Raw genomic sequence first — 23772 nt, forward strand, 5'->3', positions numbered from 1 at the left:
GGTTGGATGTTTGTGACTACACAACACTAAATATTTATCTATTTATCCTGGTTTACAATAATCTTCGCCAAAGAGATTATTCTGTGTCTATCTGCTGGAAAGATCGAATGGAAGACAAGGAGTGTCTACATATGTTCGAACACAGACTCCAACCTCATAAATCACTTCAACTAGTGTTCAACAGTCAATCTTTTTTCTCTCTCTACCCCCTTTTTCTTCCCTCTCTTCAGCTTGAAACTTGCCGTCCTTCCTCTGCCAGCAGGGAGATTTGTGTTCTGTGTCTCTGTCGTATCGGATTAGAGGAGAGACAACAAGAACAGAAGGAAAGAAGGAAAGGGAGAAAACAAGGGAGAAATAGATGGAGAAGAGGATAGAGCAGGGTGGAGGAACAAGAGGGAACTGCATCAAGATTTTTGTCTTTTTTTTCACAGTGTGTGCGCGCACCCTGTCTTCTTGGCCATGTCTCTTCCTCGACGTGTGTGTGTATCTGTGCCTGATGTTATCCAGATGTGCAGCTACAGTGGGCTGTAAAACACAGAGTTATTGTCATAACATTGTTGCTCCCTGTGTGTGTGTGTGTGTTTGGAAATTGATTCATGGGAGTGTGTAGTATGTGTGTTGCTTCCTGTCTTCATCTCAACACTTTACTTTTGAGCTGTTGAGGAGACAACACATAGACACGCTTCTAAAATACAAGCACACACTTGAGACAAATGTATGAACTTTCTTTACAAATACAAGTCAGGTTTCTGCAGTGTAACTCAGTCCAACCATGATCCATCTGTGTCCAGGGTGTCCAGCTCCTGGCTGTTGTCCATCTGTATCGGTGTCTCTTAGGTACTGGTCGGGGATTTGGAATGAGTGGGCCTCTTCCATCAGCCTCTGCTTTGTGGCTGTGTTGATGAAAAAGCTTGATTTTGTGTGACTAAAAATAAATAGCACGCAAAGCACTGTATAAATTGCGCTCTGGAAGTGAGAGGCCTTTACTTGAGAAAGTTTTTCTTCTAAATGTAAACCCTGGTTTCAAATATCTATTGTTACGTTCAGATTTCTGTAGAAAGTCTCACTTTGATCCACTCTCATTACTGGGGGACATCCCGGTGACACTAACATTCCGCTTCCTGCCACCGTTTTACGTCCAAAAAGTCCTTTATCCTTTTAAATGATAGTAAACCTGCCATTTTTTATTGCAGCTTTTATTGTGAACACGTTGCATCCGTACTAAATGCAACAACATGCTGTGAGTAAAGTAGAGGGCGGACCAAAATGCTGGGTACCAAAAGTTGAAGGCCGAGTAAACCAACCTAAACAAAAGAACTAAGGTAAACGCAGAAAGCACGGGAAACATGCTAGTCTGTTTTTCGCAGGTATAAGAGCGGCTAGTCACGGGACGTTTCAAACGGACCATCTATCAACTATCAGCTCCTTCCTCAGTGGGGACATTTTGTACCTGCTTAGACGACCTTTGATTTAAAGCCTGGCAGACAGCCGGATTTAAAAAAAATCATATAGAACACTGCGAGCTTGACATTGTAAACTCGTACTATTAATTCTTGTGAAACTGCATATTTTGAAGTCGCCAGACGGCACAACTTGTTATTGCAGCAGAATCACATCAGACCAAAAATATCCTTCCAAAAGTAAATGGACAGTAAGTTACACATCTCAAGGGCCGTATTACTAGAGAAAGGGAATGGAGAGAGTTGGGGAAATGCTGAAGGTGAAGCAAAAGAGGACAAAAAGAAAATGTTGGCTGAACATTGCGCACATTCTTGGTTATCTTCTAATGCTTCTTGTTTGTCATAGGTCTGTTTTGGTTGGGAGAGTGCTAAATCATCAGTTGCTGTGTGTCCCACTGAATGACCTCAGACTTAAATTCAAGCTTCGGGACCCAATGGATGAATTTCTTCTTGCGAGAAAAGATTTTGTCTAATGTAACCGATAATTGCACAGTGTATCTTAAAGCAATTTTCCATAATCTACTCAGCGTTTTCTGTAAGGAAATGTGGTTATGTGATTCCACTAAATAAGACCTACCTGTAGGAGGCGGTTCATAATAAATTTGGTTTAATCAGGTATCATAACCTGTCCTGTTTATTGGAGTCGGCTGACTCAAAAAGAGATCAGGATAAGAATACAGTTAAGGCCAAAAATATTCATATGCCTGGAAGATTTAGATTTACATGTTTTATTCAACTAAGATTTTTGCTTTGGATAGAAAATGATACAACAACAGATACAACAAATCAATGTAAAATATCTTAAAAATAAGATATTTATTTAAAAATTTATATTTTTATGGTTTTCAATAAACATTTTAAAATGCTATTATATAACTATTACAGCAACAGAATAGTTCTTGTAAGTGCAGACAATCTTTTTGTTTGTTTCCACTGATATTTTGATTATTTATCTTGTGACGAGTTCCGAGTCTTTAAGATTCTAAGGTCTCCTTGCAATCACCCTAATCTTAAGCTTCCTTCACAGATTCTGTGTCAGATTTAGTAAATGACTTTGGCTGGGTCACTTCAGGACATTTATAACACTTCCAGTCAAAAGAAACATGTTGAACACATATGATGTCACTTTAAATTTAAATTTGGCAGGCATACGAAAAAATTTGGGCTTTATTGTGTGCTCTGATTTTCTGGAAATATGAACCAAAATATATGGTTACAGGATAGTTTTACCATATTAAAATTCTTGTCAAATTAATACCAGGTGTTTTGTTTTTAGTCACATATGTCTTCCCACAGTCAGCACAGCTAAAGTCACAACTATCTTTTAGAAAAGCGCGCAGCATTCGTTTTCAATGTGAAACAAGTGGTTTTAATGACTCGCTATCTTGAATGCAGAGCCTTAATGTGGTTTTCTTCTGGTTCTGTTCCTTCCCTTTTGCAACTCTGCTTACTGTCAGTCACCTGACGCACAACACCCACAGGAAGAATATAGTTTTACCAGGAAACAGTGCCTCAGGGTGCATTTTATGCACATCAGCTCAAATTCTTTGATTTTTCTTGTATCGTTAAAGGTTGGTGAAGACGTCAACGAGTTAAATGTTATTTATTTAATATGCTCAGTAGTATTATTATAACTCACTAGAAGTAGAAGTATTCAAAATTCTTTGCTGCTATATAAAAAGCACTAAAGCATTTTTGTATCATGCTGTATTCTTTGATGCCGCCTCCGGTCTGTTCTGTTTTCTAACAAACAATGGACACGTGGAGATCGACCAACTGTTCCTAATTTTCGCACGAGGAAAAGTAAGTCACAGCCTTCAAAGATGTCCTTGTGTCACATCTAATGTTGGATAAGATCAGTAGCAGTCATCCCCATCAACTTTGTTTATTCCACTTCAACCTTTGAGTTCCTTGCCGTTTTAGTTTATTTTCTGCACAAGATCTGAGAGTAGATGCAGCTTCAGATCAAATGGGATGATGATTGGAAAAGGAAACCATCCACTGTGACTCTGCCCCTTTTCTGTATTATTTTATTGCCCCCGTCTCTCTTCCTTCTGTCCTCTGTTTTCTTTCTTCTTCTCGGTAATGACTAGATGCTAACTATCACTTTGAAGATCTGGGTGTTTGCCAGCTGTAGGTGTCTTTAGTGAGCCTACAAGATGGGGTGTCTCATTATGAGAGTGCATGTAGCAGTGTGAGGAGAAAAGCATGTGTGTGAATGGGGGGAAAGGGATTTATGGTATCAAGATGTTGGTACCACCAGTAGTAATTTGCGCTCTCCTTTTCCAAGGGTTTCTCTCCCCATTTACTCCCTGTTCCTGCTTTCTTCATATCTCTGTTCTCTTCCGCTTGATTTTTGCAGGAGTGGCACATGAGCACAGTTACAGAAATAAACTGAGATTCCTTGTCCTTGAGTGACCCAGTTTTCTAACACTCTCTCCATGAATTTCAATAAAAAACTTTTACAAAAATTTGCTACGTTCTTTTTAAAAATTGCTTCTGTTACAAGAAATTTCATTTGTGCTTTGCAGAGTTTTGAACACAATTCATGTTGTTCCTTTTCTTCATGAGCAGCAAGGCATCTCATAGAAAACGTACGGTCCTTGACTTGTTTTTCAGCCATTCCGCTCCCTGTTTTCATTCATTCTGACCAAATAGAGGCAATTTTGCTTTGTGCCAGTGTGGACTTTGAAAAATAGAGAATGAAATTATTTTTGAACATAAAAAGTAAGTAATTCAACATTTTGCCCATGAATGGATAGCACGAAAAGAAATAGATATATTCTACAAATAAGCAGGCTTTCTTACTAGAATTTCTTAAAAACTGTCAGTGGCAACATACTAATATTAATTTGCAGATTTTCATCGTAACAATAGTATTAATTATACATTTCATTTAGAAGTAGCTTTCACAGCAATCAAAGACACTGTACAGATCAAGCAACATAACAAGAAACACAAATTAAAATACCACACTTTGACTGCATAGCCCAAAGTTAAAGTCTTTATTCATGTAGCACTAATAAAACAATGGTGTTATAATAAAAAAAGTTTATAATATAGACTAAAAAAACTGTAATCCTGTCTGAATCCCTTGCTGCTATTCCTGCTGTGTGTCACGTTTTATTTTATCTGTAGTTACACCCATTGTTCAGGAGGGGGAGTACAAAATTATTTGCTTCATTATCAATGCAAAATTGTTCTGTGGGCTTAAACTTTTAATATTGTAACTAGAGCTATCAACATTAACGCATGTGATTAAAATTTTAAATACATTACCACTACATAATGCAGATTAATCTCTCCCGCCTATTAACTGTTTCACAGCAGTGTGTTATGGGGGGGGGGAGGGTACATCACCTGCTTTCTGTTACAAAAAAAAAAATCTGATAATTTTGTATTTTAATTGTGTGGAGTGAGGCAGGAGGGGCTTGCACAACTGTGTGCATTTTTATATTTCAAGATCATAGGCATAGTGATTAATCGCAGCACCAGAGTGTGATTAATTTGTTGGGTTTTTTTTTCAATTGATTGCACTAATTATTATACCATCAAGTTACGTAAAATTGTGCTTACTGAAAAACCTTTGTACATATGTGAAATCTATCAAAACAAAAGCAAGTTGCAACTGTTTTTACTCTCAAACTTTGCGTTTGATGTATCAATACACCTGGATTCAGCTACATACCATACTGGATAGAATTACCAGCTTTTCAACTCAATGGAGTTAGTTGGTACACTGTGAAGAAGCTTTAACAATAAAAAAAACGTAACATAACTCTATACACTTCTACTACAATTATTCGCCATGTATATTGTTGGGTAGAATCCTGCTGGGTTTGATCATTTTAGTTTGCAGACATGCATGTAAAAACTTTAAACCCAACGTATATATTTGTGTCTTTGCATATTTAATTATGCATTTCCTGATTAGTATTTCTTTATGCACTCTATGCCCTTTGTCTTCCTATGCAGACTTTTTTCATATACCACATTAAGCTTTATTAACCCATAAAATCACCAGTTAAAGGCATTTAAAATTATAAGAGATGAGAAGAAAGACTCATTGGAGCTGCAAAGCACATCACAAAGATCTGTGAGGCGGAGTGTAGTGTTGTATAGTATCGAACGGTGAAACAGAGTTAAGTCATGCTCTTTTAAAAATTCTAGTTGATCCCTTGATGTAGCTTTAACAGGCCACCTGTGAAGGTGTCATGGCCGGGTTTGATTCAAAGCTGAATTTAAAACTTGCTGATAAATCTCATCATTTGGAAGATGTCTCAGCCCTTGGTTTAAAGTCCAATTAGGCCTCAAAAAAGTGACGTCTGTTTTATTTTTTTTGCCAGCTAGCTTTTCTCCTTGCGTTGACGCTGTTCTCTCAGTAGATGGAAGGCCGCATGAATCACAGTATGAAAATCGCTCAACAAATAGGGTGTCAGGTGATATTCCCTAAGCAGCCATTTCTCTCTCTCTTGTCTCTCTGATAACGTGAGGGTTATCATACGTGATGCTGTCTGGAGCAAATGGAACAGAGATGAGACATTGATTACACACACGCACGCACACATGCTTGTTTGGAGGATAGCTGATCTGTTCCGTTCTTCTTGACAGCTGGAGCATGGCCATCAACGCCCCTTAAAGAGGGTGTGTGTGTGTGAGCACATCTCTTTATTTTCAGTGGTGTTTGTGAGTGGCCCCTGTGCAGCAAAATAACTTGGAGAAGCAGAAAAAGGAATGAAGGCAGACAAAGCTGGAGAAAAGGGTTGAAGTAATTCAGATATTGATGTTTTAGTCTCTAACTCCACCCTATGGGCCTGTCTAGGTGAAAATGTCAAATGGGCCACAGGCTGGTGGCACCACTTAGCAGTGACAATGCCTCAGTGGTAACATAGAACAAACACACACAAGGCGCCACAAAATTTCTTAAATTATAGTTTGCATGAAGCTCAAGCTAACACAATGGATATACACTACAAACCAGTTGCACTTTGCATCTGCAGTTCACAGTGAAATCACCTGGGCTGAGTTATTTTGGCCTTAGCCATGGAAAAGATTACTGTGAAATTTGCTCCAGGCATTCACTGTGCCCAGAAGACCCATTTTTCAGACCTTTGGGACCCCCAATGTTGAACAGTCAGTAAACATTTTCCCTCAACCTGAAAAATGTTGTCAGTGTAAAGGTTTTTACAGAAACCTTGGCTTTAAATAGAAACACAAAAATTCTTATGATTAACCTATTATTAAAACTAAAGCATAGATTCATATTTTTAGTTTTAGTGTTAATAAATTTTGCAATAGTCAGGAGCTTGACATGTTTTAGCCTAAAAGAATTAAGTCTGTCTTAAAAGATTTCTGACCTTTGGAAGTGTTTTCATTTCCAAAAATTGTGATTGTCAGTGTAAAAAGGAAGAATGCTAAATCAGTACAGAACCACTGCCCTAAAATAGAACCCGTCTGGTCCTGGAGCAAAATGAACCCCTAAGTTGGACTCAGATCTGGAGTAAAATTTCGACTGATTATTTTTCCAACCTCATTGCAATGTACATAACCTTTCTGGGCTTTTCTACTGTAGAAAAGCTACACAATCCTTGAAAAAAGTGCAGTTTAGAGAAAGGGATTTGCATGACTGTGTCTTAAAAGAAATCAACTGAGTGGGTAGAATAGCTTTTCATGGATTCCTCCATGTTTTTTGTGTAAAAGATGTTTGTCTCTTACGTACAAGAACAGTACCAAAGTTTAAAAGCCTTCTATAAAATGCTGCTAACAATATTATGTAAACATACACTATCTTGGATATCATTTTTGTAATCTGGTTAAAAAAATACACATAAGGACCCTTTTGCGAGCCAATAGGTGTCAGTAAAATCCACATGACTAATGTTAAATATAATGTGATTTGGAACAAATACAAACACAACACATATAGCTTTTTGTTTCTTCCAAATTGTTTTCCATTTTCTCCCAGTAAGCAACAAATTCAGCAGTCCAAAGTTAAAAAACAAACAAACAAATGGCACCAACTCGAGTTTGCTAGCTTTTTAGATTGCGTTGTCCATTTTTTTTGTCATACATTGGATTTCCTCGGTTGGTTGCACTTCCTGTCTGTTAGAACCGAACAGTACACCTGTTCTGCGTGCTAAATAAAAGCTGTAACCAGCTTTTATTTAGTAAAATTATGCAGAACTACTACTTTTATGGCGCATAGCTACTTTTTCTGTGTGTGTTTATGTTTATAGACAGATGGTGAACATTTTATAAGCCGTTGTTTTCCTCACAGCAACAAGTGCGGCTGTGCCAGCTCCTTGTCTCTCCCCTATAAATACTAATGCAGTCTTGTCCGGAGCATTGCAAGCTCACTTTGCTGTCTCAAATGTAATGCATCATATAAAGGTTTCAACAAACACACTTTTTCATTATTGATATGCTGAGGGACAATGTCAGAGTACAGTTAGCAGCACCATGAAATATACTGGAGGGTTGCTGAGAGTTGCCTCATGTTCATGGTTGCTCAAGGAAAAGCTCCAGTGCTGTCAGTTCCACACTAATGATGCTTAAAGGTCACAGTATTTTAGTAATTTCAGACACACTTTATTATTGGCACTTGTCCTCCTAGCAACTATTTCATTCAGCAAGTGTCTAAATATGGATTAAAAACTCGATTGCTAGATTAAGATCCAGCTGTCAGAGAACAGACAGATGTTGACGATGTCTGAACAGACAGGGTGAAAAATTATTTCATTTTAGCTTCAAGCAGCCATGGTTCCTACAATCTAACAGCTATAATGCTGCGAGTAAATATCATCATCTGTTTTGTGAAAACCTGTTTTGGATTGAAAGTCCAGCGGAGGGCATTGAAACACCGTGCGTTGTAAGAGAGAAACGTAAAACCCCAATTTAAAAACCACTTTATGGACTTTCCAATCCTCATATCACTTTAACTTGTGTGGTATCATTATCTTGTTTTGTTACTTGAAAAATTTTTTGAGGGAGGAAAACAACATTTATGTGAGGACCCAAGTAAGTGTGATCCTAATTTTCTTTTATTATCTTGTGTCTTAGCAAATGATGAGTGTTTTCCCTCGTTAAACATCACAGGAGAATGTCTTGTGGATTCGTATACGCCCAGGGGCACCGACTGATTCAACCTAGAGCATGTCAGCTGTGATAAATACGCAGATGGAGAGGGACTGCGCCCTCTGTTAAGAAGGCAATTACACAGATATTTCTAAACATGTATTGGCCTGTTTTTTTTCTACAAATACTAAACATATTTGTTGCATTACCACTTGTACACACATTTCCTGCTGGGTCAGATGATTCTTGCTGTGTCCAACATTTTGTTCTGCATTCAGTTCAGTTGTTCACCTGGACTCAAGCTGCAAGACCTGTTACTGAATTCAGCACCAGTTCTGACCAAACTGGCAGTGAATCCCACTCTGTGTGTTTTGCTGTGCTTCTCTCCACTCAGTGTTCACCTTGAACCTTGTGCCCATTAAGTGTTCCTCATTTCTCACTTCTATGACCTCTGACCCCTGCACTCAGACACACAAACGGTTATCTACAGCAGAAAAATATGCAATTTGCCACTGAACTGAGCCAGACAGACACAGAAATTGTTCTAGATGAATGAAGACATAAACTTTTCAGCCTTGTTGTCTTTGACTACTTTTTAAAAAATGTTTTACTACAGACTACCCTAAACTTGCTATATACATTTTTACCTAAAAACTTCTGGCTGCTACACAGACAAACCGCCAATCTGTTTGACAGTTTATACACTTTTTATTCTATCAATTCATCATCTATACCTGCTTATGATTGCAAGGCCGCAGGGGTCCACTCGTCTAGAGTGAAAAACTTAAATAGGGCTAAGCAAATTAGAAAACAACATGGATGCCTCCCTTAGTTTTCTTTTATGTCTTTCTTGCTGTACTGTTGTTTTTAAACCTTTATTTTTTTTTCTCTGGTTGCACATATAGGAAGGTTTAGGTGAGCGTCTATTTTCTTACTGGGATTTCCTAACTTATGTAGATAAACACATATTTTCCTTTAGGTTTTTTTTTGTCTTTTCTCCTGAAAGACAGATAAGAGAAATGGGCCAGAACTTTACTTAAAATACCCATAAAAGTGGAGAGAGGTGTAAATACAAATCAGTTTCATAGGAATTCTGATGAGGGTGACTGTAACTAGTGACAGTATGTTTAATTTCAGTTGGTTATATGCAGCTTTGCTGCCCATGGATTATCTGAATGTGTCATGTGCATCTCTGTGAATTGTGTGGGAATCAACCCACTGCCTCATTCTCAGATAAACAACAAAATAGAGTCTAATACACCTAATAATGCACTTAATGCCTCTGGATAAACAGCAGGTATTAAGGATGCACATTATGATAACTTCTCTTTCACTCTGTATCCTTTTTCCTCTTCTCCACTCCTTGTCAGAGGGGTGATTTAAGGTTTCACTGTCCTGGTTTCCACACTGAATTATGTTCTCTTGTACGTGTGTGGTAGTGTTTATTATGTGTGTGTCTATGTGTGTGCTGCAGCTAAGTTGGTTAATTTGAACCTAGAGGGCCTTCCCATGGCAACGCACATGATTCTTCGCTTCCTCTCTTAGTCACTAACACACAAACGCTTGTGCTCGTGCTGACAATCAGGCATCCATTTCAAAGGCAAACGCTTAAAGATACAAACACTGACATGGTGCTTTTACTGGTCAGCATGAAGTAGGTTACAGCTCTTCAGAATCCAATAGGAAGGAAATGTATTTTTTGAGGTGGGAGAAGAAATCAAATGCATTTTGTCCAGTAAAACTGGTAAACACAGGTTGATAACTACTAAAATAAAAAAAAAGAGTAGAATTAGAATGAAAAAAGTTCCCCCTACTCCAGGTATGACTTCTGTTTGGTTACAATGAGAAAAAATGCACAGTATAACCCATCCTATCTTATCAGAAAGGTAGCTTTAAAGCTCATAAAATTAATCTTTTGATAAACAGAAGCACACATAAGTTGATATCAGTTGGTTAAATCCAAATGCACAGAAGAGATGCCTACAAGCACACCAGTGCAGAACATACACCACAGCTGTGGCGCTCAGCTCTCTGGACTCGTAGCATGCATGCATGGATGCAGTTTATCAAAATGAGATCTATGTGGAACCAATTCCTTTTATTCTCTGTTGATTCTTCACCTCTCTCCTGGCCCCTTCGCATTGTTCACCCAGTTATCAGGCTTAAGCCCACACCGCCTCACCGTGACGTCGATGCATCTGCAATCGTTTATCAAAATTAGTTGACTGAAAATAGGATTTTCCTTCTTTGTATGCGTGTGTGCGCTTGCGTATGTGTGGCCCGGTCTGTTTAAGGCTCTTGGCTGAGGTCACAGAAACAGAGAGGACCTCACTGTGCCACAAAAGGTAGCTTCTACTGTATTAACCAAGCACAGGAAGGATGGAAAGGAAAGGCAGCAATTGGGGGGGGGAGGGAGGCTCCGGAAAGGAGAAATCACAAAGAAAGAAAAGAAGGAAGCAGGCCACACACTGTGGCCCACATTACTGTGTGAGTGAGAGAAAGTGAGGGGCACTGACCTTACTCTCCTTTTGTGTAAACTTTAGATGTGTGTGTGTGTGTGTGGTGGTATCATCCTTTTCTGGTGTTTTAAAAATATATACTTTAGACATTTACACATGTTCATAGAACAACCCTCTGTGTGAAAGTCCTGTGCTGCATCACACTAGTTTCACTTGACATTTGTATTTGTTAACTCAATATCATCATTTGCTCATTATTCCTGTTGTTTATTATTCAAATTTGGGATCAACTGATTCTAGTTTTTTTCTGTCTCTCTTACTCAGTTTTGGTCTTTTTCTGCCTGGATTTTTTTGGGTGTGAAAAGAATCCAGTTGCCATGGGACATTTTGTACCAGGCTTCAGTTCAGATTGCACCTGTTTCTTACACACACTGATCACTGACAATGTAAAGCCATTTTCTGTAATACAGAGATAGCATTCCTTAAAAGGGCACCATTATGTTTTCCAGGCACACAGTGCCATATTATAGTCTGATCAAGTAACTATATTATGGTCTGTTATAAAAGTGCTATACATGTCAAATATGACTTAAAAGAAATTTTACTTCCTTATTTAACACTTATTTAAATTGGGCCTCTGTCTCTTTAACAAATTTCTGCCATTTCTGAATCTCTGGCTTCAGAAATGCATCACAACATTGCTTCTCTGTTAACCTTTCAGCAACGTTTTTAAGCAGCGTTGCACTGAGCAGTAGCTCATATAAGGAGCTCAGTATATGTGTTTCACAGGTGTTTACTGGTGGAAAACACCAGTAAACACCAGATGTTTACTGGTGAGTCTGATGGAACTGAGAGGGGAAGCTGAGAGGGAGGTGGAAGCTCGGTAGCTTGGACACTGCTGCTCAGAGGAGGAGCTGCACCTTGAAGGTGGCGCTAGGTCCCACCAGGCATTTTGGACAACTGAATTGTTGCCATGGGAGATTGAAGGATTTCTCAAAAGTATAGGAAAGAATAGAGGCAACACTAGTTTATCAGTGTAGACACAAAATACAAATATGTTTAAAAATAGCACCGGACCACCAGGGGGAACTCTTACACTTTGTACAGACCATTAACTTTTCAACCTGAGATGGTTTGGCAATCGTTAATTATGAGAATAAAAAAAAATATATGAGAGTTGAATTCACGGAAAAGAAACTTACTCATACTCCATCCTGGCACAGCAATTTTACACACTTAGTATTTTACATGTCCAACATAAAACACAAAGACTCATCATAAATGCCATGTGCCTCATTAACGTGAAAGGGATTGACGTTTGACAAAATGCACATCATTTCTTACTGTTTGGATCTAGATGTGTTTTTAAATAAGGCAGTGAAAAAGAAACAGTGTGGCCACAGTTTTAGATTTATTATTACTGTGGCCGAGGGGGTGGAATAGTCATCATGCAAATCCTAATGTTGTGGATTAATTTCTAGCCTATCAATCTAGGTATGAAGTATGAATGTGTGTGTATTTAGGCGTGAGGCTTGGTGAATGTGTCTTTAGTGTAAAGCGTTTGAGTGGCTGGAATTCAGTCCATTTACCAAATCTATTACCTGTATTCCAAAAGCCATTCTTTTTATTACTCTACTGGGTTTGCATTAATTAGAAAACGAAATAATTTGCTAAACTACGCAGCAAATACAGAGTTTAAGCACCCATCTGGAAAGAAAATCTTACAATTCTCATTTTCAAAAGACAACGATGAGTGTTCATCACTTCTGTTTGGCACCATGATGTTGAGGACCAGAGCGGGTATTATTAGTAGCTAATTATCAAGGCTGTAACTCTTTCTCTTGTTACTTTTCCACATTTCTTGCAGCTGGTAATGATCACTGAGGATGACCTTAAAAAACTCTATGGTAGCTATGCAATCTAGATTGTTTTAAAAAAAAAAAAGTTTATTCATGACAAGGGTGGTCCTTTCCAACTATTATTTTAAATGGATCATAAATATAACTCAGCCTGTTTATTGTGTTGTGATTAATTTTATGGTCTAAGTTCTTTGACCACATGCTTTAAAAACTGGACCTAATGTGGAATAATCAGGAATCTGGGGTCCTTGTTAACTAACTTGTTCAATATGACTGTATTGGCTTGAAATCGTGTCCTGTCATTGGAAAAGCAAATTAAAAGGAGGTAGTAGTTGAATTTAGATTTAAATGCAGTGGTTGCTCTGCTCAGAGTAATAAATCTGTTTGTTTTGCATTATTTTTTCTTCCCAAAATATGATATTCCCTCTTTAAGTAATGTTTGATGCTTCTCATTATCACTGCAGCACTGTTTGAAGTGAGCAGCAGGAAAGTCACATTTCAGTCATATTTACACAATCTGAGCAATAAGTTGCACCTGATTGCTCCATTCGACATCTGGATTACACCTGATTGCTGCTTCAGTGAAAGACACATCGGTGAATAAAATATCACAGCCTTTACAGCAGAATTAAAATGATCAACACCTCAAAGAGCATACCGTTGAAGAGAATCTTGAACAGTTTATCTACTTCTTTTTTTTGTTTGTATTTTCCTTGTTGTTTTCTTGTTAAATAAAATGACAAGCAAATTAATTTGGAGTCATTTCGTTTTGAATTAATTCAACTTTAACCCAATTACGGTATTAGGAGAAGACATTTAAATGAGCATATCAGAATTTCCGGGGTGGGTTCCTGCAGCTGTGTGCATGACATGCAAGCAGACGTAGATTGACACACGGGACAGAAAGTGGACAGACTGAGTCCTTGTTACATTAACTGCAGTCGGTTTTCGGTGTGTGTGTGTGTAGGTTACAGACAGGATTAATTTGGTGAGTCTTTATCTGAAATGATCCCTGTATCCTTCTGCGCAGCTCTATTTCTTGTTCTCATTTCCACCTGAATGTAAGATGGGATGAGTGCGCGTGTGTGATCCATTGTATAGGATATTGGTCCTGGCAGTATGGAATTCAGTTAATTCCTCCAGCTACTCTTCTAGGTTGATTAAATAATCGCTGACTTAATGCGAGTGTCAGTGTGAGTGTGTCTGCGTGTGTTTCTGTATGTTAAAAGCAGGGATGACTTGCTCTGTAAGCAAATTAAATGTAATTTCATTTTGGAAATTTTGTCCAGAAATTTATTTAGACTCCAGTACATTTTCTCTCCTTCTGTCTCTCGATGTTATGCCACATAACTTTAAGGATTAATTCTTTTTTTTTCATGTGTATTCCTACCTTGACATACTTTTAAAAGTGTTCATAAAGTTATAAGGATATAAACCCTTAAGAGGTAAAGCAGCTCATGTATAGCTGTTCTTTAATGAATTATTTCAAGTGAAGCTGCACTGGTACTGCCTTAAAGATGTTGCCACACATTCCTTGCAGATGGTGAAATGCATTAGAAGGGCTCAACTCTACTACAGGACCTAAACCCTCGGATGCTTATCTGTTTCAGCCAGCTCCAGCGTGACAATCCAAAAAAAAGCGAGCGGTATAAACACTTGGTTCAGCATCTGTAAATTTTTGGCTTCAGGAGAAACTTAAAGTGGACTCAGAGCCGCAGCTGAAGTGTTTAGTCACTGCGTGGTCGCACCATATGTTTGGTGCTGAATAAACATTCCAAATTAAGTTATTTATGACAGTATTTCCATAATTTATTGCAGTATTTTAAGAGGACAGCCATCATACATCAAACGGCCCCAAAATGTAGTGAGAATTTAAAAAATAATTTGGGCAGATGCTCATTAAATTTGAGCAAGTCCAGCAGAACCAAAAAACTCTAGAAAAGTTAAATCAGAGTTTGGAAATGAAATGATGAAATCTAACCCTTTTTCAGTGAGCATATTTTCTCTGACTAACACCAGTAAGGTCATGTAGCCCATTAAATCAAACGCCATAAGGGACACAAAGGCTTTCTGCTAAGAGCTGCTTGTGCATTAGACCAGAAACTGACCAAGCTGATTGGGAGTTATTAAACCGCTAAATGTTTTATATGCACTCCTCGTACTCTTAATTGTGGCTGATTTCAGTTGCTTTCTAACTGTGATAATACCTACAAAAGCTGCCAACTTGTCAGATTTGATTTGTAATGTCAATTTGTGATTTAAAGTGTTTACTCTCTTCCTCACATGATTTTAAAGGTACCAGTAGAAATCTGGAAAATTGGGAATTTGATATAGCCATGGATATTTTCCATCCATCCATCCATTCGTCCATCCATCCCCTGGAATGCTGATCTATTTAGTAGTTCACCATTCATCCATCCTTCCCTCAATATATACAGTATAACCATGCATCCAACCAACTATTTGTCCATCCATGTGTTTGCCTGCTCATTCTTCCATTATCACGCCATCCTCCCATCCATCTATTTCTCCATTATCCATCCATCTATCTAGCTCCTGTTTACCCTGATGAAATCGGATAACTCTCCAAACCAAAAGTTAATGTACCAGCATTGGACAGAATATTTCGAACAATAAAAGTAACTGTACCAATCATACTTTTTGTTTTTGGAGTGCAGAAAGTAATTTTTTTCTGTGTTGTCGCCTCAGGAGAAATAACTGTTAGGACTTTTTGCAATATGAATGTCTATTCCTACCATGTGTATCCCCATTCATTTGTCCATCCATCCAACATTTGATTTTTTTTTTTATAATAAAAAAATGTTCAACCCTTCCATTAGTTCCACTGAAACAACCATCCTGGTGTTGAGCACCAACTTGTCCTAATTTGTCACATCATAAAGCTGATAATGCTGTTCTATCTTTTGGAGCATACTTTTAACACCCAAAAACTATATTTTCACCAGATAATAACAGGATCATGTTTAAAGAGATGTTTGGAACTCCACAATTTAGTGCTGCAAAAATCACTGTTCCTTTCTCCAGTTGTCTACAGTAACTCTCTATTAAAACACTTTCAAGATTCAGTTGAGGACTTTGCTTTGGCTTGAATAACTCCAGTACTTTTCCTCACCATTGAACACCTCTGGGTTTTGACTGTGCATCTATCTTTCTGAAGGGGTGTGCGTGTGTGTGTGTGCACCTTACCCTATGTTTATGTGTATGTCAGAGGGCGTTGTGTTGGTGTCACATAAACGATTATAGGGCGCAGATAAATAGACATCATTAAGCCTCTGAACTGTAATTATCGTCAGTCCTTTTTGGGGAGGCTGAGGTGAGTGGGAGAGGCCAGGTATCAGTAATAAATCAGCAAAACACACACAGATGCCCACACAGTTTGCTAGTTAGTACCAGTGCATCCTGCCCAGAAACCTCGTTGACTCATATGAAGACAAGGGTGTACGGCTCTGAGCATTTGACTTCATGTTGACATAATATTACGTGTGTTGGTGCGTTGAGGCATTTGAGCATTTTACATTTCCACAAATATCAAGCCCACCAGCTGCTGACTGAAAAGGAAGTTGGGAGACCAAGAACCCAATATGTGTGCAAACTGTCCTTTCCTGTGTAATTGACACTTGAACCATACCCTCAAAGTTATACACATTGTGCTATCTTTCTGGCCTACATTCAGGGTAGTGAATGTTTCCCTAACACACTTCTTGAATCATGGCCTCAAATCCAAATCGAGCATTGCTTCATTAGCTGGTGGAAGCAAATATTTTCAGGTATACGTGTGTTGCAACGAGGGGCAGCTGTGGGGCCATATGCGAGTGATTTAGGAACTCGGAGGGAAACCGAATTCTGATGACAGACACACTGTTTGGCTTGCAATAGTCACACATACACTTGTGCACATACACACAGGAAGCATACATCAATCAATCACCTGGCTCTGTCTCTTTACATGTGGTGACCGTATGGTGTGCTCCCCATGCTCTCACAGGAACACACAAGCTCTGGCTCGGTGCGCTGCTGAGGATTTGGTCATGGAGGTGTCCTTCTGTCTAATCTCAGGTCGTCATAAAGCACATGTTCCATAGAGAGTCTGATTAGATTAGCTCAGCTGTTTATTGCATGTATTAGGTTGTTGGGCAATCAAGAAATTTCCTGTAGAAATCCAGACTGAAAGAGCCAAAAGAATCAAGGAAGGAGCTACCGCAAATACTCCAACCTTTACCATGTGGTATTTAGGAGAGCATCTTCTCACAGCCATGGGGTTTTTTGACCTCATTATGTTCACCCTGTGTGGCGCACAAAAGACTTGGAAGATTTGTAACTGGGTGTGCAAAACCAAATACAATTTAAGTGATGGCTATTTGTCATTTAAATAAGAGGTTGAGACAATGTTATGTGTGTAGAAAAATCATTACATTTGTTGATGTTGTTTGCCTTTAATTAGCTGTGTCTACGTCAATCAGCTCTCTGCAATTGGGATTACTAATCACTGCCACATTTATGTTGTGGGTAAGAAAATATGATTTTTCTACTGAGGACTGAAACTGTTGCAATCAAATTTATATATATATATATATATATATGTATAGAAATATTTAATGCCTCAATAAGCCTAGAAATTTACATTTTAAAATGTAGTGTTTTATCTTTTTATTAAATTACTTTCTATTTGCGAGGTGCGACGCAGGGATAGAGCCATATATTGAGGCCTTAATCCTCGACGCGGCCGTTACAGTTTCAAGTCCTGGTCCGTTGACCTTTGCTGCACGTTTTCCCCCTCTTTCAAAACCCATCTTCCTGTCAATTCACCATCTAATAAAGACCACCAGAGCCGAAAAAAATATAGATTTCCATTTTCTTCATGTCTGTTTGTCCATCTGCCAGTTTGTACTGTGTACAAATTTGGGTGGTCCCAATTGTTGTGTACTTTCAAAAGAGATGACGTCCTATGTTAGGTGGTGAAATTTGTTTTGCACATGACTTTGGACTGAAGCAGTTGGGTAATTCTGCATGTTTGCATGTGTGGTATCCCAAAAGAATCATAAAGTGGTTTATTGGGCTTTGACACTTGCAGTAAAGAAATTTCCAATAAATAAATAACCCAAACAGAGCAGCGTCTACTGGGCTCTTATGCTTTTAGCTGGCAGCACCAAGCAGATGTTAAGTGGAGGTGCTCAAAGTGCTCCATCTGTAGCTCTGCTCTGAGATTACCAACAGCCTGGTTGAAGTGAGACCCTCATCAGTGTTTTTAAGTCGTAAATCTGGATGTTCTGAGATTTTTTGTATGCCATGCATAACTCCCAGCTGTGTCATGAACACCATATGACAAAAAGTTAGCACTAGTTCTGAGAGCAGGAACAGTTTTGGGGAAAGACGTAAACTTCTTTTTGGGTCTACTGTTGCTTAAAAATCATTCTGCATGTTGTCAATGATTAAGATGCTTGATTTTGTTTCTCTCTTTCTTTGCTATTGCCTTGAAGGTTACCTGCATCTGCTTGTATCACACCACAGCCTAGTTTACTTGTATATTCATGGAAACCAGCCTGATTCATATTTTCCATTATATTGTGTCAAAAAAAACGCTTGTAATCGTTTGCCATTGGAAGTTAGCTTTCAACACAATACTTTATTGTGTGTCATTTTGGAGCAACAGTTGCAGATCTCTCTGTGGCTGAGAGCAGGATTTGAAAGACTGAAGAGAGGAGAAAATAAATACAAGAGATGTATGATGATGAAATTTTATTTTAATAACTGAAAGAGAGAAGGAAATGGTTTGCGAGTCTGAGAAACTGAGTCACAGAGGAGAAAGATGAGGTATGCTGTCCTCGCAGGGTCATAAAGGTGGTGAGTGGGGCCAGAGGCTTAATGGGATGGAGAAACGTTGTGATTGGCTCATTACTGTGATGGAGCACATTGCCACAACAATTGGCCTTTTCACCCCCTACCACCACCACTTCACACCGTTCTTTGCACACACTGCTTTTGTATGCACCGCTGCGCCGTGAACTGCAGAGGTGTGTATATGAAGAAGCATACGCTCGTACAGCAAAAGTCAAATATTGGCCTGCTGCAGTTCTCAGCAACACTTTCTATTGCTGCAAGGTGAAAGTCTAAGTCATTCATTTGCATGTCTTGCAAGCAGCACTTTGAAAAAGGAAAACCCAGAAGGATCTCAAGAGTCGCACATATTCACTTTTTTTTGACACAAACAACATATTCCATTGAATAAGCTCATTTAACTTTTCAGTGTGTTTATTTTGGGGAAAAGATGAATCTCAAATTCACAAATGAGAGCTCATCGTTTTTCAGCCACAAAGCCAAGGTGGTCGTTCTCTCTGCCTTTCTCATAACCTCATCTACCAGTTCAGTCATCTGTGGCATGCCCATTAAAAGAGAATTATTTCAAATTAGGCAAAAATTGTCGGCACTGTTTGCGCTTCCATTCTCGTTATAACTTATAATCTCTTCCCATATTTGTTTGCCGTATTTGAAAGTTTCACATAAAGTTGCTAAAGCTGCACATCATTCTGTCTCTTTGCAGCGACGCAGAGGTAGTGGGGTTTTCTGTGCAAACTGCCTGACCACCAAGACGTCGCTGTGGAGGAAAAACGCAAATGGAGGCTACGTCTGCAACGCATGTGGTTTATACCAAAAACTGCATTCGGTAAGTCAGCGGCAGACAGACACAAACACTTTCTGGGTGCAGATTAGTCTGTCAAAGACAGACTAATATGAGATGACAGGTTTATGGCATTTTAAGTTGAAAACTATTTAAATATTTAGATGAAGCTTGTCATCAATAACTACGAGGAAAACAGTCAAGAAATATGCCCTTAGTATTTGTAAAATTATCAGAACTCCAGAGAGTGGTCTCTGGGTGTCATCATTCATTTCACTGCCAGACTGTCAGCGATCCTTTTTAGCATTGTTCCTCATGTGTGCCTTGCTCATGTGTATAAACACCTTTTCTGAAAGAAAGTGCAAATAATCCACTGATTTGTGTTGCCTGTGGAGTTCATGATGGCAGCTGAGGCCTTCATTTGATGTGCAGAGTAATCTAGAGGGACGTTAGTCAAATACTAGGACTGAAAAACACAAAAGTAAGGCAAAGTTTAAAAAAATAGATCAAAATCAAAGTAATGTTATATTTTAGAATTCATGTAAGAATTAAATTTAAATGTCAGCCTTAAAATTTCTCCAAATGATTTGTTCAATTTAGCTGCAAGCTGTATTTTAGCAAATATGGTTCATTTTTGTTTAAGTTTGGAGCTCTGAAGTCAATTTCTTTGCATATTCAAAATATTGTCATAAATTTGTAATAAGAAATTTTATTTTCTTTAGTTGCTATGGTGTAAAAAATTACATAAGAACCATTATCCCTAATACTCTTTTGTAATTCCCCCTGTCTGCCGCTAATATTGCTTAAATTATCTGTCCAATAAGTAATAACTGCGCAGAATAAAATTTCCAAACCGGTTTATATTATTAAAAAATCATATGGGAGTAAAGTTTTTGCAATAAGTAAAAGGAAATTTGTCTGAGCGATGAAAATGAATTTGAAGGGCTGAACTGCCATCCTCATACGAGACTCATAAAGGAAAGGTTGTTCATTGCCATTTTATGGACTGCTGTGTTTTAGTGCGCACGCAGGGTGGCTTTGTCCACTAATTATTATTCTTCCTGTGTGGCCAATTAGCATACGATGCAAATGAAATTGTGCATAATGCAGTTAAATGCTTAGTATCTGTTTGACTCTCACTGTGAAAAAGTAATACTGTAGCAGAGGAAAAAGAAAGTATTGTTAATTTGGCGAGTGCCGGGAGTTTGGGGAGCCTTTCGGCAGTCGCAGTTCCTCGGCGTAGGAAATATGATGGAATAGATGGAGTTTACCATCAAAGCCTGGGGAAAGTCGATGGAAATCCCAAATTTAATTAGACCGCATGAAGTTCAGCTGAGATAAAGAGCCAGCTTGATTTTTAGTTGACTTGAGGATATCAAGCTTATTCAGACATCCTCTCAAGGTATTCAGCCTAATTATGCACTTTACAAATAATATCAGACTTATACAGGGCCTCAAACTTTATAATGTGTTTAGGCCTGGCTTTAAAACAGGCTTTCTAGAGAGTTGGAAAAGTCTAGAATTTAAGAATTTTCTGTCTTTGAAAAAATATGTGAATACAAAATAGGAGTATGGACAGTTTTTTTTTTTTTTTTTCAAACTTAATCCCCAATCAGATGAAATAATCTGTACTCTTTCCCTGTTTTATATTTTACTTAATCTCCTTCTTTGTGTCCTTACTTTCTTCTTTCCTGCGTTGCTTCATTGTGTTCTTCTTTTTATCTTCCTTTTATTTTGCTCTTCAAGGGTTGCCTTTTTGTCTTGTATCCTTCTCTGTATCCTCTGTCGATCTGTGTGGCCTACCTCCCTTCTTTCCATCTTTACTTTCTTTGTGTCCTTTCATCTGTTCTTACTACTGTCCTTTCTCCCTTCTGTCTTTCCTTCCTTTCTTGTTCATTCCCTTGTTTGTATCTAACTGTCCTTCCTGTCTTCTTTGTTTCATTCTTCTTCTCTAAGAAGGAAGCTTCCTTCCTTTGGAAACGTTGAGTTTCGGAACAGAATATTTACATGTGCGATCCCCATTAAAAATGCATTGGAAAGGCTTTGAAGCGAAATAAAGAAAATAAACATTGTTAATGAATGAATGAGTGGGTTGACCATACTACAAGCCTGTTAGTGGGATGACGAGTTACTGAAGACGGGACTGAGGAAAGAAGCTACCGCATCGTTTCCTCTTTCCTACCCCCAAAGATGTCCTTGGTTCAACCCGTTCATCTCATCTGCTGCTCCAATCACGTCCCGACTCCCTCCACTCTTGGCAGTCCTCACGACAACCATATTTTATATCCTATAATAAAAGTTTTATACGCTCTACACACATTATTAGAGAGGATAGCAGCTAGTAAAACACTTGAGAGTCCGAGAGGGGAAGGGAGAGTTATGAATAAAGAGGGGGAAACAGGCAGATGGAGAGAAATGACGAGTAAGAATAGGAGTGGAAAGATAAATAAAGTTAGAGGGAAAAAATGGAGGAAAAGATAAAGGCAGCACGAGGATAATGAAGGGGCAGGGGGCGACTGAAGAGTGAGATGGAGCCTGTCGCAGAGATTAAGCGAAAATACAGAATTCTACATTCAAGAACAGATGGAAACAGATGGAAGGACTGATAAATAGAGCAAGAATTATGCCTACTGGCAGTAAGTCAGCCTAGGTATTATACCATCTATCTCTATTTATACGAAAGTGCAAAACATCACAACTGCCTTGTTTGATTTGAACATCTCGCATGCACAGGATTAGTAGCTCAAAAACCAAGAACTGAATATTTTCCGTATTATGTAAATGTCCCATTAATTTAACTGCAGTTCCTATAATGAGTAAGCCTTCTTTACCAATGAGATTAATAATTTTGTCTTATTCAAAACAACATATGTTGGTTACAGAAAGTAACCCTCCTTTCTGAAACATATGAGGTGACTTGCCTGTATTTATGTATTTTTGGGGGCAATGTTATGTCAAAAATTTGTTTTAAAATAAAAATCTGAGAAGTGTGGCTTGCTTGTATTCAGACCCTCTAGTCAATACATTGGAGGATTGTATCAAGGTTGTCTGCAGTTATAGCTGAAGTTCTTTGGGATAAGTCCCCATCAGCTTTACACATGTACATGCTGAAGGTTTTATCCTCCTCCTTGAATAAAATGGCTCAAACTCAGTCAAATTGAACAGGGATCATCAGTGCATATGGTCGCACATCTTGCCACAGATTATCAATTCATTTTATATTGGGACTTTGACTGCACCATTTTAACACATTTAAACAATTTAATTGTACCTCTAGTTTTATCTTGAGGGCTATTGACCCGCTGGAAGTGAAACTCTAACAGGACTTGTTCCAGGATTGTCCCATATTGCTTGAGTTATTCTGATATGAGGTCACTGAGGTGGTACTTTTTACTAATTAGGTTATTTATTAAGTTTTTGTTGTTGTTTTTGAGTTTGCAGATTAGAGTAAAGATGGAGTGAATATAGATATCGTCCATTTCAATATAATGCTCTAGTTTGTGTTGACTGTTCACCTAAAATCCCAATAAAATACACTTAAATGTTTAGTGTGTATATTTATTTTTACAAGGTGCTGTATGTTCCATAACATCCCAAAAAATCTGCAAATTGGCAAAAACATCTTTGGGGTGAAGCAGGTAGCAAATAAGAAAGTCATGTGGTATTTGGCAATATCAAGAATCCTTTATTGTCATTATGTGTTCACATGTAATGAAATTCTGTTTGGTTACAGTAGTTTGAACCACTATGTCAATTTCTAATACTGACTTATAGACCTGTCACTCAGACTCCAGCTTTAATTTTTTTATAACCTGTCACGCTTACAAAGCTCTGTTGCCATCAAGTTCTTGCACCATCATAGAATAATTCATCTGTAATTTCCCCTGTGCATCGCATTGTGGGAAAACTGCGTCCATCATCAGACTGCCGACAAGTCGATTAGTCTTCCAGTATTAGTTGTTTCTGTCAGCTTCTACTGTCAGCTGATTCAAATCCCAGCTCCGCAGTCTGGAAGCGATTCTCTCGTGCTTGTTTTTTTTTTTTTTTTTTTTCTTCCTTTTTGCTTCTGACCTCTTTCTCCTGTGGTTCCTCAACTTGCCGCTTCCCACTTGTGATTTATCTCTCCCCTTTGTTTACGTCTCTCGTGAAAGAAAAACAAACAGGAAAACTATAGAGAATTAGAGAAATGTCTGTGTCATAATTTAGGCAGTGTTTAGGCTGCCACTTCTCCCACTGGTGTAATCTTGTTTAGGATATTGATTCAGACTTCTAAATTGTGTATA

The 23772-nt window shown here is 38.3% G+C and overlaps 1 protein-coding gene across 4 annotated transcripts in view; it reads left to right on the top strand.

Annotated features, from left to right (window-relative positions):
* trps1 (trichorhinophalangeal syndrome I) overlaps nt 1–23772 on the top strand; it is a 131315-nt gene that overhangs the window by 97789 nt on the left and 9754 nt on the right. For all 4 annotated transcript variants that reach the window (XM_032580776.1, XM_032580775.1, XM_032580778.1 and 1 more), the window contains one exon: nt 19412–19534. In XM_032580776.1, the coding sequence (XP_032436667.1) occupies nt 19412–19534 (123 nt within the window). The remainder of the gene's footprint in view (nt 1–19411; nt 19535–23772) is intronic.

The sequence above is a fragment of the Xiphophorus hellerii genome, chromosome 13 (assembly GCF_003331165.1).
Source record: "Xiphophorus hellerii strain 12219 chromosome 13, Xiphophorus_hellerii-4.1, whole genome shotgun sequence".
NCBI classification, from domain to species: domain Eukaryota; kingdom Metazoa; phylum Chordata; class Actinopteri; order Cyprinodontiformes; family Poeciliidae; genus Xiphophorus; species Xiphophorus hellerii.